An 18,782-nucleotide genomic window follows, 5' to 3' on the forward strand; every position below is an offset into this window, starting at 1 on the left:
AATGATTGGAAAATAGCACAGATAGTCCCAGTCTTCAAGAAGGGTCGTCGAGCAGATGCGCAAAACTGTAGACCTATATCTCTGACGTCGATCTGTTGTAGAATTTTAGAACATGTTTTTTGCTCGAGTATCATGTCATTTTTGGAAACCCAGAATCTACTCTGTAGGAATCAACATGGATTCCGGAAAAAGCGATCGTGTGAGACCCAACTCGCTTTATTTGTTCATGAGACCCAGAAAATATTAGATACAGGCTCCCAGGTAGATGCTATTTTCGTTGACTTCCGGAAGGCGTTCGATACAGTAACGCACTGTCGCCTGATAAACAAAGTAAGAGCCTACGGAATGTCAGACCAGCTGTGTGGCTGGATTGAAGAATTTTTAGCAAACAGAACACAGCATGTTGTTATCAATGGAGAGACGTCTACAGACATTAAAGTAACCTCTGGTGTGCCACATGGGAGTGTTATGGGACCATTACTTTTCACAATATATATAAATGACCTAGTAGATAGTGTCGGAAGTTCCATGCGGATTTTTGCGGATGATGCTGTAGTATAAAGAGAAGTTGCAGCATTAGAAAATTGTAGCGAAATGCAGGAAGATCTGCAGCAGATAGGCATTGGTGCAGGGAGTGGCAACTGACCCTTAACATAGACAAATGTAATGTATTGCGAATACATAGAAAGAAGGATCCTTTATTGTATGATTACATGATAGCAGAACAAACACTGGTAGCAGTTACTTCTGTAAAATATCTGGGAGTATGCGTGCGGAATGATTTGAAGTGGAATGATCATATAAAATTAATTGTTGGTAAGGCGGGTACCAGGTTGAGATTCATTGGGAGAGTCCTTAGAAAATGTAGTCCATCAACAAAGGAGGTGGCTTACAAAACACTCGTTCAACCTATACTTGAGTATTGCTCATCAGTGTGGGATCCGTACCAGGTCGGGTTGACGGAAGAGAGAGAGAAGATCCAAAGAAGAGCGGCGCGTTTCGTCACAGGGTTATTTGGTAACCGTGATAGCGTTACAGAGATGTGTAGCAAACTCAAGTGGCAGACTCTGAAAGAGAGGCCCTCTGCATCGCGGTGTAGCTTGCTCGCCAGGTTTCGAGAGGGTACGCTTCTGGATGAGGTATCGAATATATTGCTTCCCCCTACTTATACCTACCGAGGAGATCACGAATGTAAAATTAGAGAGATTCGAGCGTGCACTGAGGCTTTCAGACAGTTGTTCTTCCCGCGAACCATACGCGACTGGAACAGAAAAGGGAGGTAATGACAGTGGCACGTAAAGTGCCCTCCGCCACACACCGTTGGGTGGCTTGTGGAGTATAAATGTAGATGTAGATGTATAATGTGTTAATGAAAAAATATTTATTTGCAAATACTCACAATGAGAAGAAACTAAAAAAACAACAGAGAAGTAACAAAAACTAGGAGCTCTATAGTCTTACGGCAAAGATAAAAAAACAACACATGACCAGAAAAAAACTCTCCCGCACTTTTGATATCACTTTGCACCAGTCATGAAAAATATCACTGCCACACAATGTATCTGCAACCCAGGATAATGGTAGCAATTTTTTCACTACATTCTATGGTACATGGTGTTTGAGCATTTATTCCTTGTTGTCAGCTCCTGCCTGGGAAGTGCAACTACTGTGACAATCACAATGAGCTCACAAGAGCAGAGGAAGTGTTTTTTGAGCTGTTACATTAGCGATAGCTGTCATTTATCTCAGAATGAATGTCAGTTAATATCATAGGAAATTGTAGCTGATACAGCTCATTTGTTGAAAGTATTGCATGAGATGTTGAAGTTTTGTAATGAATTGGTCAATATATTGCTGTTAAGAAAGAAGGCTGGAATATTTATATTTATGAGAGACTTTTCCAGCCTCCAGCATGGAATAAGCTGCGGTAGGAGACAAATTCTACATCAGTGAAGACATGCTTTCTTTCTGACTTCGCAGTTTAAATACACACAGTCAGAATTAGTAATGAATGTTGATTGAACATTTATTCACGAGTATAGCGGATCACACGACACACAAGACCGAGCGAACACCACAGTGTAGTGGACACAATCCCAGTTGTTAATTCACATTTATAGATATTACAGCGTCCCAGCTGGTGTAAATGATTTAACTATTTAATTATGATGTGTGACCTATCATTCTGGTTCCATTGACCCCCCCCCCCCCCTCCCAACCGCCTTTCAGGACACCCAGTATGTGATCATTAGGGCCCAGATTTCAATTACCTAAAAAACAGTGAAATATGCAAGCATTTATGATATAAAACTTACATAAATAGGAACCTTAAAAAATAAAATATGACTTAATTGATGTTTATTTAAAGCATTCTTGTTTGTTTATTTAATTTTTTATTCACCGTAAGGTAATACAAAATTCACTTCTCAAAACATTGTAATTCTAGTTCTTTCTTTCTGTGAGGTTTGTGGCTAATTTGCACCTTTTTTATGAATGTCTGAATGTTTTATTTTCTAAACACAAAGTGCAGTGAAAAGATCATCTATCGAAACAGTAAAACAATGTTTTTATTTCTACATAGTATTTAAAGCGTTTCACATTATTTAATATCGTATGTCAATCTTCAGTATCTGCAAAGTTGCACTGGATCACAAGGTGCATTTTCAGGTTTTCCATTGTCAAAGATCTACGGTTGTCACGGAGGATAGTTTTGTACCTGGAAAAGCCCCTCTCCACTTCACAAGACGTCACTGGAGCGTATTTGAAGATAGCCAGGTCCTGGAGTTCAGCTTTGTTTCAGTATCTTCAAATGTTGTGACATTCCCTGAAAGACTGTCACTAATTCTGCACAGTGTAGAATATCCAAGATTCCATTGGAGAACAATTTGCAATTTGGATTTCACTTCAGCCACATGACCTCGAGCTCAACCCAACTCAGACTGCACTTGCTGCACAATACTCAGGGCCTCACATAGCTGACTGCCAACAGCTTCCAGTCGTTTGATATCACTGAAAAATTGGCGTTGATGTATGCCAAGTTTCGAGACAATGTATCTGTAAACACTTCTTTCACAATTTTGATAGCACTTGATTCATTGTTATCAAGCTCACAGAAGATTGTCTTTATTTGGGTGTAGTTGGTGTACTCAGCAGCATTAAGCCAAGAACCCCATCGTGTAAGAGCAGGTTTAGGTGGGAGGGACATTGACGGTGCTTGTTCCTTGAATCTCTGCACTCGTAGCGGAGCCTTCACATAGATTTTCTTGCCACAGGAAATTAATTTGTCCACGTCAGGGTAATCTGATCGCACCTCTTCGGCAACTCTGTGCAATGCATGTGCAAGGCAAGTGGCATACACCATACTGGGATAGAGAATCTGAAGCCCTTTGGCTGCTTTAGCCATATATGAAGCACCATCTGTTACAAGCAGCAGAACATTCTCTCTTTTCACACCATCCAGCCACATTAGCTTCAGAGAGCTGTCAAACAAAATAGCAATCATCGAATTGTTTACTCTGTCGAGAGCTTCATACGTTAGTAGGAACGTATCTCCAGGGCCATCAACTTTTAGAACGCCAACAACATCATTTGCAATATATTGCCCACTAATATCTGTAGTTTCATCTATTGACAGCCAGATCTTTTACTCAGCAATAGTAATTCGTATTCTGTTGAACACATCATTGTAGCATACGGATAAATAGTTCTTTCTCAGTGTAGATTCATATGGAGCTGGATGTGTTGTGTACTTCTCCAAAAACCGTCTGAAGAGTGGATTCTTCAGCTTTTCCAATGGGATGTTGCAGGACACCATCATCTCACACAAATCCTTGCAGAATGATTGCACAGTTGATGATTGACCTGTCTGTTCAAATAACAGCGTTTGCCTGCTGTTATTTTCAGCATTTCGTTTCACACAGCTGCTGTGTTTAGCAGTATTACATTGTTTTTGCACATTAAAGTGCTTTTCTGCACTAACTTTAACTTCACACAGCTTCCAAAATAATATTTTCCCATCAGTACTAAAGAACTTCACTCCAAATTCTCAAACATATCCTTGCAACTTCACGCTGTCAGAGTACTTTGTTTTAGGCATGTTGAATAGGGCAAAGGCTGTATTCAAACTGATTACTGGGAACACCTGTGCGACTGCGATGATTATTACGGCAGAAGCCACCTTTGTTGGCTCTGAGAGTGTATTGTTGACTGCGCAACAATATTTTTATGTTCAGGAAACAGCTGTTGTGTTACACCAATTTTCTGCTACAGTCCTGAGAAATAAAGCTGTGTACTAATTTATCTGGTTATCTTTCATAATAGCGCATTAAACATTGTCTCGTGAGCAACATACTCATTGTCTTATTCGTGTCCCCCTTAAGATACAAGAAAAACGGTATACGCATTTTTGGCAAAAGTTGACGGAAATATGACCTATTATATTAAAAGTTAGCCACATTATGACCTATTACTAAAATTTGTTGAAATATGACTTTATATGCACAATCAAAATACATTTTTCGACACTAAAATTCCTATATTTGTGTATAAATTGTTCTAAAATTCACCCTATAGTTCAGAAAAAAATATGACTTGTCATTAAAATCCGGGCCCTAGTGATCATTCAACTTGGAAGTCTGGATAACCCTACCTTTCAGGACACTCAGTATGTGATCATTCAGTGTAACAGCAATAGGTTTTACCACCACCAATCTGAACTGGGGCACTTATTTTCGTCAACTTGGAAGTCTGGGTAACCCTACAAGGGACACGGTTGTCTGACAGTCACTATCCCGCTCTCAAACATTACAGTGCATACTGTAAAACCATTAGAGCAATGATAGAGCGTCATAAGGGCTCTATATCCTCACTCACATGGGTGTTAGTAGTGAATGAATGCCTCTTCATATAGCATTAGAAGCAATAATTTTGCAGGATTGGATGACCACTCATGCCACCTCTACAACTTACATATCTCCAAGCCTGGGAATAACATATTTCATGATAATCAAGTTGATGCAGCAGCTCATACACCATTTCTTTTGTTCTGGGACTTCGGCGTGCATAATTCCCTATAGGGGAGTGTCAAGCAATGGAGAGGTAATCTATTCACTTTGATGCAGCTCATGATACACACTCCGCCATTGATGGCATAATTCTTCTACTCTTGTTACCTTGATAAAGTGGTCTGTGAACAACAGTTACTGTGACTGACCACCTTCCATCAGTCCTTTTGCATCCAAGCCACCAATCATCAGACTGGCTACTATGCTGAGCACTTCAGAGGGCAAAGCGACAGATCTATATCTTCGGTGGCAACTTTGCAGCCTTCCTGTCAGGAATCATCGACAATATCCTCAGAGAAGTCTCTGCTACAATCACCCACACTGCTGAAACAGTGGTTCCTCTTTCCACAGGCCCACCCCATAGGCAGCAGGTCTCAGGGTGAACAGAAGAAAAAGCAACAACTCAGGTGGTCTTAGTATGGGCTGAAGAAAAAGCAACACAGTCTGAGATTGTCAAAAAACTCTCTTTGATATAAACAACTCTCCTTGATGGCCAATCTCATAAACTTTAATCAGTTGTATGCAAGAGCTTTTTTTAACTATGCAAAGGACGAAAGAGAGCAGGGAATCCTAGCTCACGCCTTCTGGAGTGAAAGTATCTTCGAATCTGACAGCTCTCTTACCTAATGGTAATGTGTCTATCAACCCATCGGCTCTTGCTGAACTTTTCAAACGTGCTCTGCTGTGGTTCAGTGTCTTCTTGTTATTCTACCACCTTCCAAGTACATAAACAGCAGTTGGAAGACAACTACCCATCTTCACTATAAATTTCGCTGGGCCGCACGAGCTGTGATCATAAAGTAATGAGAACTTTTTAATTTTGTGGGCTTTGTACATCCAATTTTCCAAACCTTTTAAAATCTTGTCGGTATAAGTGTTCCTTATGTATGATTGCATTTTCAGCTGTTTTAAATATTTAGTTAATTGTTGACAGTCGAAAAAGTTATGTGTTTTTGAGTGCTCAGTTAATTTTTACTTATGAAAAAAAAAGAATCAAAGAATTTGCATTAAATTTTGCTTGAAAAATGGAATAAAGTGCAGCACTGCATTCGAAATATTGACTGTGGCTTTTGACAAATATACTACAAGTAAGCCAAGAATTTATAAGTGGTATAAACCTTTCAAAGAAGGTCAGGAATATGTTTACAGCAATGAATACCCTGCACACCCTAGCACATCGGTTAGAGACAACAATTTGGAATAAGAAAGAAAATTGTTCTGGAAAATTGCTGAGTCACCATCAGAGAGCTTGCTGATTATGTCAACATATCCTTTGGCTCATGCCAAGCAATTGTTTTTTGGGTGTTTTGGGCATGAAATGTGTAGCAGCAGAGTTTGTTTTGAAATTGTTGAATTCTGACCAAAGTCGACATCCTGTAGACATTTCTTAGGAATTGCTGATGAAATCAACAACAATCCAGATCTTCTACAGAAGTTGACAACAGGTAATGATACGTGGGTATCAGGGTATGATGTCTAAACCTACACCCAACTGTCCTGATGGAAACTGTCAGAAGAGCCAAGACCAGGAAAGAAAGAAAAGAGAGAGAGAAAAAATCGACTAGTTCAGTCGCAATTGAAGGTTCTTCTCAGTGTTTTCTTCAATTACAGTGGTATAGTGCATTAGGAGTTCATGCTTTATGACCATATAGTCATTAAGGAATACTACTTGGAAATTATTTGCCATTTGCGTGAAGCAATCTCAAGAAAACTGCCAGAATTGTGGCAAAACCACTCGTGGAAATTCCATCACAGTAATGCTCCTGCTTACACATCAATGCTTGTTTGTGATATTTTGATGAAAAACAGAACTGTTGTGTTGCGATTGTATTTGCCTAACATGGCCCCCTGTAACTTCTTTTTATTCCCGAGGCTGAAGAGAACCATGAAGAGATGTTGTTTTGCCCCCATTGATGAGATAAAAACAGAATTACTGAAAGAGCTGAACACCATGACAAACAGTGAGTTCCAGATGTTCTTCCAAGATTGGAAAAAGCACTGGCACAAGTGTAGTATATCTGAAAGGGGTTAATTTGAAGGGGTTAAAATTAATGTTGATGAATAAATAAAGAAATTTTAAGAAGAAGAAAATTCCCTGTTACTTTTTGGTCACACCTTTTATATCAAGCCTTTTAATGAACGGTAACTGCTTAGCGCCCTTAACTTGCTCTGAAACCTAGTGTGAGGTCCTGACTTGGTTCACAAGCAAATGATCCAACTCCTGAATATAGATCTTAAATACTACCTGCTCATGGTTTCCAGTTGCACCTAGTGAATTCCCCTCACAATAGTGAGACAGTATCATTACCACAGTTTTTAACACAGCCAAAAACCCGATCAGTCTCACTAACGAACCATGAAAATTGCTCAAAAGAATGGTGAGTATCAGTTGTGCTGTGTCCTTGAATCTTGGTGGCATGTTCACAAGAAAAAGCAAAGTCTCATATGAACATATTAACAAAGTAAGAATAAAGTCAAACAATTAGGCATGGCCAGAGAAGCGATATGGAAGCAAGGTGACTGGCCGGACATCAGTCCATCACCCTGGCTCAATTATGATAAGCTATAAGCTCACAGAGTGTCCAGGGGATATTACTGGACAGTGGTCTATTCATAGACTGGGAGTCAAAGTACACTCTGCTTATAACGACAGTATAATTGTGAGGCACTTCTTGCTAGACAGTGTGTCCCATGGGACGAAAGGGAGAAAGAGAGAGGTTTACATCGTGAGAAGCCAATGAAGCGAGCTGGTTTTTCCCGTCCACCCAGACTCAGAAGAATTGCTGAAGAAATAACAAATGTAGAGCCATTAAGATGGTGAGAACTCTTCAGAATTATATCATGGCAATAGCTGGTGGGGTCAAAGGGGAAATATGGACAAAACCAGGGAGCTGGAGGCTCCGAGAGAGAAGTTGGGCGATTAGAGACAGCAGTTAAATGTGAGCAGAGAAGCTGTGGGTAGGTTAGCGAATGGAAAGGTGCAGGAATAGTTAGTCAGAGGTCGCTGCAGGGAAGTAGCGATCTGACAGGATCGTAGAGAGTGTCAATTTGTGGAGACACCTCCATCAGTGCAGATAGGTTGAGCTTGTAATATTTCAGGTAATGAATGCTTCTAACGAGTTTCATTTCGAGTCACCTTCCAGTGCTTTACCTTCGCACCAGGGATTTTAACGTCATAGTCAAATCAAAAGACACCCTGTCACAATGGTCAGTCGGCTAAATCCCTTTTAACAGTTCATGTCACTCTGTCTCAGGCAAAAGCCATGCTTGGAATGCGACCATGAGACCTTAATGTCCTCCTATAAGTGTGGTTTCTGATAGTGATAGTTCATAGCTGACCATCTGATCTGCTTGGAAATGGCAAACCAGCTGCCTTTACCAAACACAAATGTAAATGCAGTCACCTTATCAACGTCTTTTTTTTTTAGATTGAGATGTAAATCACATCACCCTCACATCCATCTGTGGATACTGGTCTTGTTGTGATTAAACTGCAGATTCCAGACCTGTGTTTCAGCACCACCATATATAAACCATTCTCCACATTAGGACTACCAAAAGAGGCTTTCTGTTTTTTAACACACAACTTTTTGTCACTTCAGTTTTTTCCAGGTTGGTCAGTACATCTCTCAGCACTCCACAAGTTCAGGAGATTGATGTACCCCAGGGCTCAGTTGTGTGTGTTACCCTTTTCCTTGTAGCCATCAATGGACTTTTGGACTCAGTTGGTCTAGTGATTACTACTGTTCTTTGTGTTTATGACTTTTTGCATTTTGTACAACTCCCACTCTGTGACCTTAGCTAACATCAACTCCAGGCAGTCATACAGAGGGCCTAGTCCTGACCTCTCTATCATGGATTGCAGTTTCCTCCTATCAAAATGTGAGGCACACATATTTGTTACCACACCACTATCCATCCAGAATCAGACTCCTGCACCGGAACCAGCACCTCGGGGTAGTATCAAGAGTCCATATTTTTAGGTCTTCTCTACTTTAATAGCTAACATGGTTGTTCCATAACCATCAGCTAAACACACATTGTATGTGAAAGTTTAATGCTCTCAGTTTTCTAAGCCATATCCCTTGAGATGTAAGTCATATCACCCTCACATCCATCTGTGATTAAACTACAGATTCTAACATGTGATTCAGCACCACCATCAGCTATGCAACTGTTAGATGCAATTCATGATTGTTGCACGAAGGTTAACCAACAGTGCCTTTCACACAAAAATTCCCAATGACAGTCTTCTGTCAGAATTCAGGATCCTATCTCTGCAGTTTTGATGATAGCAACAGCTACTCAGTTACACTTTTGCTGTCTGCTAATTACTTAGCCATCCACATTACCAAATTTTTTTTTTCTTCCAGGAGTGTCAACCCCCTCACAACTGATCCAGATTGGACTTTCAAATTGGAATATTCTGAGAATTCTTCATAGAACCTCCACCTCACTCCTGCCATATGTATCCACAGAGTGACCTAATGTGCTTCTCCCCTGGTTGTATCCAGATCTATTCCATGAGCCTCTAATCTCTGTCACTCATATTGTTTTGATATAGTTTCCACTGAGTCATCCAAGAATGCCTGTTTGTTGAAATCATATATGCCGATAACTATAAAGACACAGAAATACAGGACAGTCTTTCATGTTTGCTGAATAACAGGAATAACACTCTTTACCAGAGTCCAGGGTCCTGTACTGCCTTCATGGGGGAACTGGTGGCTATTTCTAGAGCCCACTGTTTCATCAAGAAGAAAATTTGCAACTAGGTTTTGGTGTTCAGTGATTCTGTTGCCATTCTACAAGTTATTGAACTGCTACTATCCACACAACCTGGTAGTTTCCTCTGTTTGTGATCTACTTCAAGATCTCATCCTTACTTCACAGACAATTGTTTTCCTCCAGATCCTGAGGCACATGGGAATCCCAGGGATCTTAAGCAATGGAAGCAACTATAAGCCAGCATTGACAATGGGGGTAGTGGGGACTGAAATTGCAAGCACAGATGAGACTTGCCGCCCATTCCAACTGGAGTAAGGAATGGCTCCAGTGAACAGATTCTGTGCTGTTGAGGAGACAACTGGTAGCATTCTTCTTTTTTGTTTGTCACAGAAAGTCAGCTGTCATATGCTAGTTTGATATTGTTTTTACTCATCTGACTTGACAATGATTTTGTTGACAGTGGTTCGCATCATTGTGGGGTGCACTCTGACAAGGTTTTAAGCTCCCTTTGAGAGAGAGTGGCTTTTATTCCCAGCTTTACTGTTTCAGCCAACCTAGGTTGGGAGTGGGGCAATTGTCGATGTGGGCCCTCTCCCTGCATACTAAGTCACAGGAGACCCTATACTATACTATGCCTACCTCACTTGCTGACCAGATCATAACCTTTTACCTTTCCTTCATTACTCAATATTTGTTACACATTTATCTCCCCTTCATCTACTTAGAAGGACTGAGTTTATTATATAATTGTTCTAAACGTGTCTCACATTAGCTGAGGGTTGGACATGGGGGAAGTGGTGTGCATCATGCCATACGTTACCTCCAAAATGTCCTCTTCATCCTACCTGCACTACACTGGCCATGTTTTTACATCCTTTTTTTATATTTTCTATAATGATATGTTTATCTGTATGGTCAGAGTTCTGGACATCTCTGCCTCTAACATCAGGATAACACTCTTATGTGGCTTTTACTTCTGGTTAATGACACTGTCCTCTATGGAATTGTTCTGCTAATGAGGGAATGTTGACCATGCAGTTTGGACAGTTAATCCACTGTACTACAAAATCAATCAACGAATGTGGTGACTGAAGAGTTCTAGCGGGCTGTTTGAACTGTTGGTACATTGCTGGCACACTGGAAGTAGTGTGACTTTATTGTGTAGTTGTAGTCTCACTTTCTTTTGAAAATGTCATTATGAAGTATTCACTTGTCTTTCAGTCGATAACCGTGACAAAATCCAAATGGGCATTCCGCAGATAGGTACACTCATACGACAGCTGTTACCATGCCAATGCAACAGATAAAAAAAAGTTCTACAAACAATATTGTTTACTGATTGTCCTTAAGACTATTTCTCTCCTTATGTATGTTTAGTTAATTAATCATTCTCTAACGTTTAAATGAACTTGTGTGTAATGGACTTCACTGTTATCAGCATTCTTGCATTCAAATATTATATTGTCAAAACAGTTACTACTCATTACTAGAACAAATTACATACATGATACATTCTCAGTTGTAACATATTAAAAGTCTGAAATGCTATTTTGTGCATGCTTCATTTTGCTTCATCTCAAAACTTCTGCATGCCAGGTTTCAGTTTGATGTAATAAGTAAATTAGTAAATTTGTTCAAGAAAATAAGAACGCTTGGTTTAAAAATCTTTTTTCTTTGTACGTCTCAGATAAAAGTTCGTTAATCCGTTCCGTAGATATAGGTTGCTGTTACCAACTGACCAACATTATTTCAGCAGAATAATATGAATCTTCTGACTGATGGTCAAGTGCTAACATTTTCTTTCATTTCATTTGTTTAATAAATAACATAGGATAGAATTTATATGAGTCTTTGATCACATTTTGTAACATTTTGCACAGAGATCTACCAATATTTTCTGATCATGTTGCACTGCGCCTATTTATGTTTATATTCTTCCCTTAGGTCTTTTCTTGACTGAACTGAAGATGATCATAATTAACCAAAACTACTAATGAAATGAAAAATATTTCCTGTCAGAGACTGGGAAAAAAATCTATAAATTCAAACACTGGCTCCACACTTCATCATGAACATGTCACAGTTCAGCTTAAGATACTTTTACAAAGTGGATGGATCTTCTCAGAGGCGCTTGCCATCAGCTAAAAGAGTGTGTTTTTTGACATCGCAGATGTCGACCTCAGGTGAAACAGACAACAGTATATTGTTACAGTTCCCATCAACTGCAAACGAAACAAAGACAAACATATTGACATAAATACATTGATGTAACAATATCATTATTACATTAAATACTAAAACCTGATGTCTGTCTGTCATCATTCAGATGAAAAAGACATCAGTGTCAGCAACACTAATTTGTGAAGCTACAGCAGATTGTTTTTGACTTTCGGTGAAGGGTAATCTAAGAGTCTGGAGGCCTTTCCCTTCACCTCATGTAGTGATAGTTTACTGCTTGTTTAAAGCATAAAGCAGGTTATCAACTGTTTATTTTCACCTTTTCAGGGCAGTCAAATATGTGACATAAAAGTCTGGGATAGACCATGGCTGAAAGATCGGCAGATAGATAAAATCTCATGTTCACCTGGGTCTATTCAACGGAGAAAGAGGGTATGTATTGTATAGAACATGTGTCTATTATTTCACCTCAATTGGAGACTTTGGTACAGTTGAGAAAAATGATGGTTCTAAATATAATTCATATAAATTTTAGTGCTGCAGTACCTTTGCCTACATTCTGTTATAAATTTAAGTAACGGTTAAGTTATGTGATTTTTTCTTAGTTGTGGAGCTTTTCAGAATTTAATTAACATGTCTGTTTTTGTTGTACAGTCTGAACATTCTGATACAGAGCCGCACAGAATGTTGGTTGGTGCCCCAGGGAATATAGATGTGGACAATTCTGAAGTGAAAAGCGCAACAGCTTTTGCTGTATCAGAGCTGGACAAAGAGTCTAATTCACAGTTCAAGAGAAAACCAGTGAAAGTATTGGATGCAAAAGCACAAGTAAGAGTGACAAGGATTCCTTCATCTCAAAGTCTTAGTAATTGGTGGTAGGTCATGATGAAACTGAACTAACTGATAAAGCAGAGTTTTCAAATGCAACTGTCACCCTACTCCTCTCATACTACTACTACCACCACCACCACCACCACCACCACTGCTGCTGTTGCTGCTCTCCTTCTTCTGTTGTTAATCCTAAAACACCAGAGGTTGAAGTGGAAGAAATGGTTGTTTTAACTGCAAATTGAATCATTGATTGTGCTTAGCAAGGATTAGGTTACAAATTTGAGTGATATAAATCAGTAACAGAACTGTGATTTTTCTTCCCTTTGATTAAATCTAATCCCCGAGTCTCTTCCAAAAGGGATAAGGAATAAATATTATGTATAGTGGAAACATATGTAGTTGATTTCTAAGAATTATTTTGTAAATCAGTAATATTCAGTTATTTATTTGTTTTCAAATTATTTTGAATGTCACAAAAACATACCCTGTCTGTCACTGTAGATAAACCCATAAGTAGCAACTTCATTTCGTTAGTTAGCTCCATGTTTCATATGTCATATTCACAGAAAATTATATAGTGTGGAACATGTCAGTTGAGCAAAAAATTTCATAAATTTGTAACTGAGTCCTTATTTGTACTAAGATTTCCTCTGTGACAGGGTCATACAGATTTGCGGGCACTTTGTGCCCCACGTGAGACAATGAAGGGGAGAAGAAAAGTTCACATCATTTGTTTTACATATATTCATTGCATTTAGCAGATATAATTAGAAAAATGTACGCTCACATGCAGCTCTTATTGCAGCAACTGCATTGTTGCGAAAGTGTGCAAATTTCAAAATAAAGTGCCATGAAACAAGTTACTATTGCGAATTGGGGTCACACTGTCCCAATGCCAGCTAGACTGGCGTGTGGGTCAAAGGATCGAAGTTCTACAAGGGCCAGCCCTCTCCTTCCTGAGAGAGGGGAGGGTGGGGGTTGGGGTGAGCAAATTTGCAAGAATAAACGGTGAAGGGTGGTCCACCACCATATCAGTGGCTGGTTGCATGTGGCCCATGGGCCATGGTCTGTGCATCCCTGCTCTATGATACAGAAAGAATTATTCAAGAGAGACAAATTTAATCTATATTAGAAAACAATAGATTTTATTTCCATTATCAGACTGACAGAGTTCTATAAGTGTGCATTTCACTCTTTTCTATGCCACGAGTTATAGGTGGAGTTACAGTGGAGGTCAGACTTGCTCTGCGCATGTGCATCGTGTTCTCCAGTAGCCAGTGAGCATTCAGCAGTATTCTGAGTGCCCTGGTGTGTATGTTGTAACCAATGCCATTAAACATGATAGTGGTGAGTTATTTAGTGAATTTTTATTCCATTTATTGCGAATTGTCGTGGCTGACGGTGGTGGCAAGTGACATATTCTACATATGCGAGCAGGAGACATAACATGCAGGATACACACTTTCTTCATGCATAGAGCATGTGTATACATGTAACGCAGGTGTCTCTTGGAATCGGCAACAGTGCAATCCTTATTCATGGCTCGACTTGCACAAACTGCCATCATTCGTGAAATGGACTATAACCACTATAGTATTGTATCTGTGAATGTCTCTCTTAGTCTCAAACTGCAGTGGATTGTTAAAAACTTATTTCCACTGTGATTAAATTTATTGTGAGACTGTGGTTATTGTTCCCGATTGCTTAAACAGATGCCTAAAAGATGTAAACTCACTGACGAAATACAGTGCTAGTAAAAATGATTCATTCATTTTAAAAGCTCTGTACTGTACAAAGTATTACATGTACAAACATGAATGATGCATGAATGGAGCTGTTGATCACATGTTTGCATTTTGCTCTCTGCAGTTGTTACATGAGTGTTGTTCCAGTCACACAGCACAGCACATCCAAGTGGTAGTCAAATTCATTCCATACCTTGTCTAGCAACATCCTGTCAATGATAACTCCAGCAGTATTGATGAATTCACTGAGCTGTTTCAGTGGTCTTGGTAGGGGGGTACATAAACATGGTTCATAACATGCCCGCAAAGGAAAAAGTCACAACGTGTTTGGTCAGGCAACCCGGAGGGCCAAGGGAATAGCGCCACATCATCTTCACCACCATTCCCAATCCAGTGATGTGAAAGTTCATCATTTAGCTAGCGATGAACATCAGTGTTCCGATGGAGAGGTGGCCTGTCTTGTTGGAAGATGAAATTCTCGGACTTGGCAGTCAGTTGTGGAAGCAACAAGAAGTGTGACATATCAAGGTAAGAGATACCTGTTACTGTCTTCTCTCAGAAGAAAAATGGCTCATACAATTCTGTCCATGAAACTACACAGAAAACATTAATCTTCAGTGAATCTCATTCAGGTGCCACAATTTCGTGAGGATTTTCAGTGCCCCACACTCACATTGTGGTGATTTACCTTCATAGGTAAGTGGGAGATTCCCTTCATTGAAGTGGGAGATTCCCTTCATTGATGAATATGCGCTTGGAGGTGAAATGTTCATCCTTAAGCTCCTCCTGCCTTATGATGCAAAATTGAAGCTGCCTGCATAATCTTACAATTTAAATTGTTGCTCTAGCTCCAGACAGTAGTGTCTGAAATGTAACTGCTGTCATAAAATCTTCCACATCATTTGCTGCTGTATTCCAAATTCGTGACTTGTGCAGAGCATTGGTTTTTCTGGACTAGGCATAAAAATTTCCATCACCATCTCCAAGGGTGTATCTGGCATACTTGGTTGACCAGTACTTTCCCATTTACAGAGAGAATCAGTGTCTCTAATTGTTGATATTCACACACAGTGCTCTGTTTACATGGTGGTTCTTTTTCATAATTCCTTCTGAATCCATGCTGCATTGTTGTAACAGATAAACATCTTTGCATATTCCAACACACAACTCTTTTCTTGCTTTATTGCTGTTTTGTCAAGGCACTACATCTGTAAAACCAACTGATGGGCACAATGCAAATTTGATGAGTTTACACTTCTATTTCTGCATCCATCATGTTTGTACATACGAGGGTTGGAACTTAAATAGTGGCAACTATTTATTCACAACTGATACAAAAGAGTTACTTGTTTGCACCTGTTACTGTCCTTCAAAGTAGTCACCAGCATTGTCTGGAACCCATTGCCAGTGATGTGGAAAGCCTAGTATACCGTTAGCAGAGCCTGTACTGTTGATGATGTGAATGAAGCAGTCTACTGCCTGTCGAATCTGGAACAGTTCTGAAGTGAATGGCGTGAAATGGTTCCTTCATCTTCGGAATCAAATCAGTCGCAAGGACTTAAGTCTGGGGAGTATGGTGGATGGTACAGTACTTCCCAGTCCCATCAACCGAATGGAGCAGCCACAGCTTGTGCTGTATGCGCCCGCGCATTGTCATGTAAAATGATGGGTGGGTTGCGCAGATAGTGTCGCTGCTTCTTTCGCAAAGCTGGACGCAGGTGATGCTCCAAAAACAAACAGTAATACTGTGCATTGACAGTCTGCCGTGGAGGAGCGTAATGCATTAGGATAATACCATCAGAGTCATACACGAGAATCACCATAACTTTCATCATACTGGGGCTCTGATGCACTTTTGACTTTCGCGGCGACCCATAATGGTGCCATTCATTGGATTGGCGTTTCAGTTTTGGCTCATACAATGTGGCCCACGTCTCATCCAGTGTTACGATATGGCGTAAGAAAGCCTCTCCTTCGCACTCATAGTGCTCCAAGTGCATCTGAGCAGTGTTATAACACATCCATTTCTGCATTTCCATCAAGTCATCCGGAACCCATCGCGATGCAGTTTTTAGCATGCCCAGGCATTCCTTCAGGATGCAAAGCACAGTCGTATATGCTAATCACTTGGTGTCGATCACTGTCCACTAATGCAGCAACAGCATGCACTTCTTCTTCAGAGATGCTAGGACGACCTGCCTGACACATGTCTGCCACAGTTTACTGACCTTTCTTGAAGGCTTTTACCCAATGTGCCACTGTTCTGTACGTCAATGCCGATTCCCTGCATGCCTCTTGAAGACCTTGATGACACTGTCATGCTGTACGACCTCTGGCACATTCAATCTTGATCCAACTCCATTGTTCCTGTTTCGAAACCATAGTGACGCTGTTACGTTAGACCACTGACTGACAAGTGACTGTGTTTCCCTCGATAGCATGCATGCTGGTGACATGGGACGGGTGAGTCCATTTGTTTGGAGGTGAGGTAGGTATGTCAACAACGTGTGCTATCAGCGACAGTTGTAGATTCCATTGCATAGTGTCTCCACAGCAATGTTGCCACTATTTAAGTTCCAACCTACGTATAATACTTTGGAAAATATAGAACTCAACAAACAAATGAATCATTTATAGTAGCACTGTATTAGTCACTGTCTTAAAAGAGCACACTGATCACCTGGAGTGCTGTAGATAGTGGAAAAAGTACCAGTCAGTAATGTGGTTCCCCGCCAATTACGTAAAACATGGCAGTGAAATGCTGTGTGTATGCCAGTCACTTGCAAGTAATCAGTCCAGTGAACTGTGTTGATGTGAAGACATGGCAGAATGCTAGAAAGGAGCTGTAATGTCCATTGCCACACAAGAAATTGCTCAATTTATTTGTGTATCAAAGTAAACTGTCCAGTGTGTTTACAAGGAATAGCATACCACTCAGAACTATGTAACACAGTGTAAGAACATTGGTCCTTAAAAGAGCTTAACTGACAGGAACGACAGACAAGTGCCATGCCTTGTCAAAATTGACAGGAATTTCTGCTGTCAGTGAATGCTGCTCCATCTCTGCTAGCTTCATTTTTGAGTGTACATTTTAATGGGAGTGCATGCAAAGGACATTTCAGCTACAGTATCTTACAAAAGGCCATTGCTTACAGCAGCACATAAAGTTGCACATCTTCAGTGGGCCAAACTATACAGAAAGTGGACTGTAGCTGATTGGAGGCATGCAGTGTAGTACAAGAAGCTGTGATTCTGCCTGTTTTAAATGCTGCAAGGTATCAAATGCACCAATGGGTCTGAGAGATATTTGTCCCTCAGTGTGTAAGGAGAATAGTCAGGCTGGAAGTGGTTCTTTGACGTTAAGAGGGTGTTTTTCGTACCATGATTTGAGCGCAGTCATTCAAATTACTGTGAACATGAACGGGATGTTTATTTCAACATTCTCAGTGACCGAGTGTCTCCATTTTTTCTACAACTTTATGATGAGTGTAGGGGAGGAGGACACACCCGTCTTTGAAGATGACAACATCCTGTACACGGAGCACTGGTTTGACAAACACTGAGGCATCCTAATTTACCTTGGCTTAATCCCATAGAAAAAGGCTCGGACTGTTTGGAACCACAGGTGAAATATAGCAGTTAACATCTCCACAATTTCATAGCTCTGTAGGACCAGATCATCAATGAGTGGCTTCAGCTGAATGGATATGGGATACCAGAAGAAACTTGTGGGCTCTCTTCCTCATTGAAATGAACCTACTGTCAACATTAGAAGTAGCATCACACAGTATTAGTGCGATGTCTCCTGGAGATGACTAATTTTTTGTCCAATGCTCTTACATGTGTGAACCCCACATGAATCCAATTATATTATTCTGTACAATGAATGCTTTTTGCCTAATTGAGGAATTATCCATAATATTATCCTTTGGGTCACCAGTGAATGATACCATATAAAATGAATAAAGTTACTGATTACTATATCTTCAAATTGGCAATTATTCTTATGGTAAAAGTAACTGAACCTAAGTGTCCTAGGAGGTATACTATTCATTTTCCTCAATATTAAGCTTGCTGCTGCATACACGCCAGCCAAAGACAGCTACATCTTCATGCAACTCGTTTTTTATCGTGCACTTGCTTCTTCAGACACTCATACACATATGTTGGTGAGCAATAACCAATATTGTGTTTTGGTCTACTTTTATCGTGACACTGCATAGAATTTTTATTACAC

The 18,782-nt window shown here is 40.1% G+C and overlaps 1 protein-coding gene across 2 annotated transcripts in view; it reads left to right on the plus strand.

The window, feature by feature from the left end:
* LOC126480990 (uncharacterized) overlaps nt 1–18,782 on the plus strand; it is a 251,807-nt gene that overhangs the window by 118,943 nt on the left and 114,082 nt on the right. For both annotated transcript variants that reach the window (XM_050104429.1, XM_050104428.1), the window contains exons 13-14: nt 12,297–12,401; nt 12,624–12,797. In XM_050104429.1, coding sequence (XP_049960386.1) covers nt 12,297–12,401; nt 12,624–12,797 — 279 coding nt within the window. The remainder of the gene's footprint in view (nt 1–12,296; nt 12,402–12,623; nt 12,798–18,782) is intronic.

Source organism: Schistocerca serialis, chromosome 5 (genome assembly GCF_023864345.2).
Source record: "Schistocerca serialis cubense isolate TAMUIC-IGC-003099 chromosome 5, iqSchSeri2.2, whole genome shotgun sequence".
Taxonomy (NCBI): Eukaryota; Metazoa; Arthropoda; class Insecta; order Orthoptera; family Acrididae; genus Schistocerca; species Schistocerca serialis.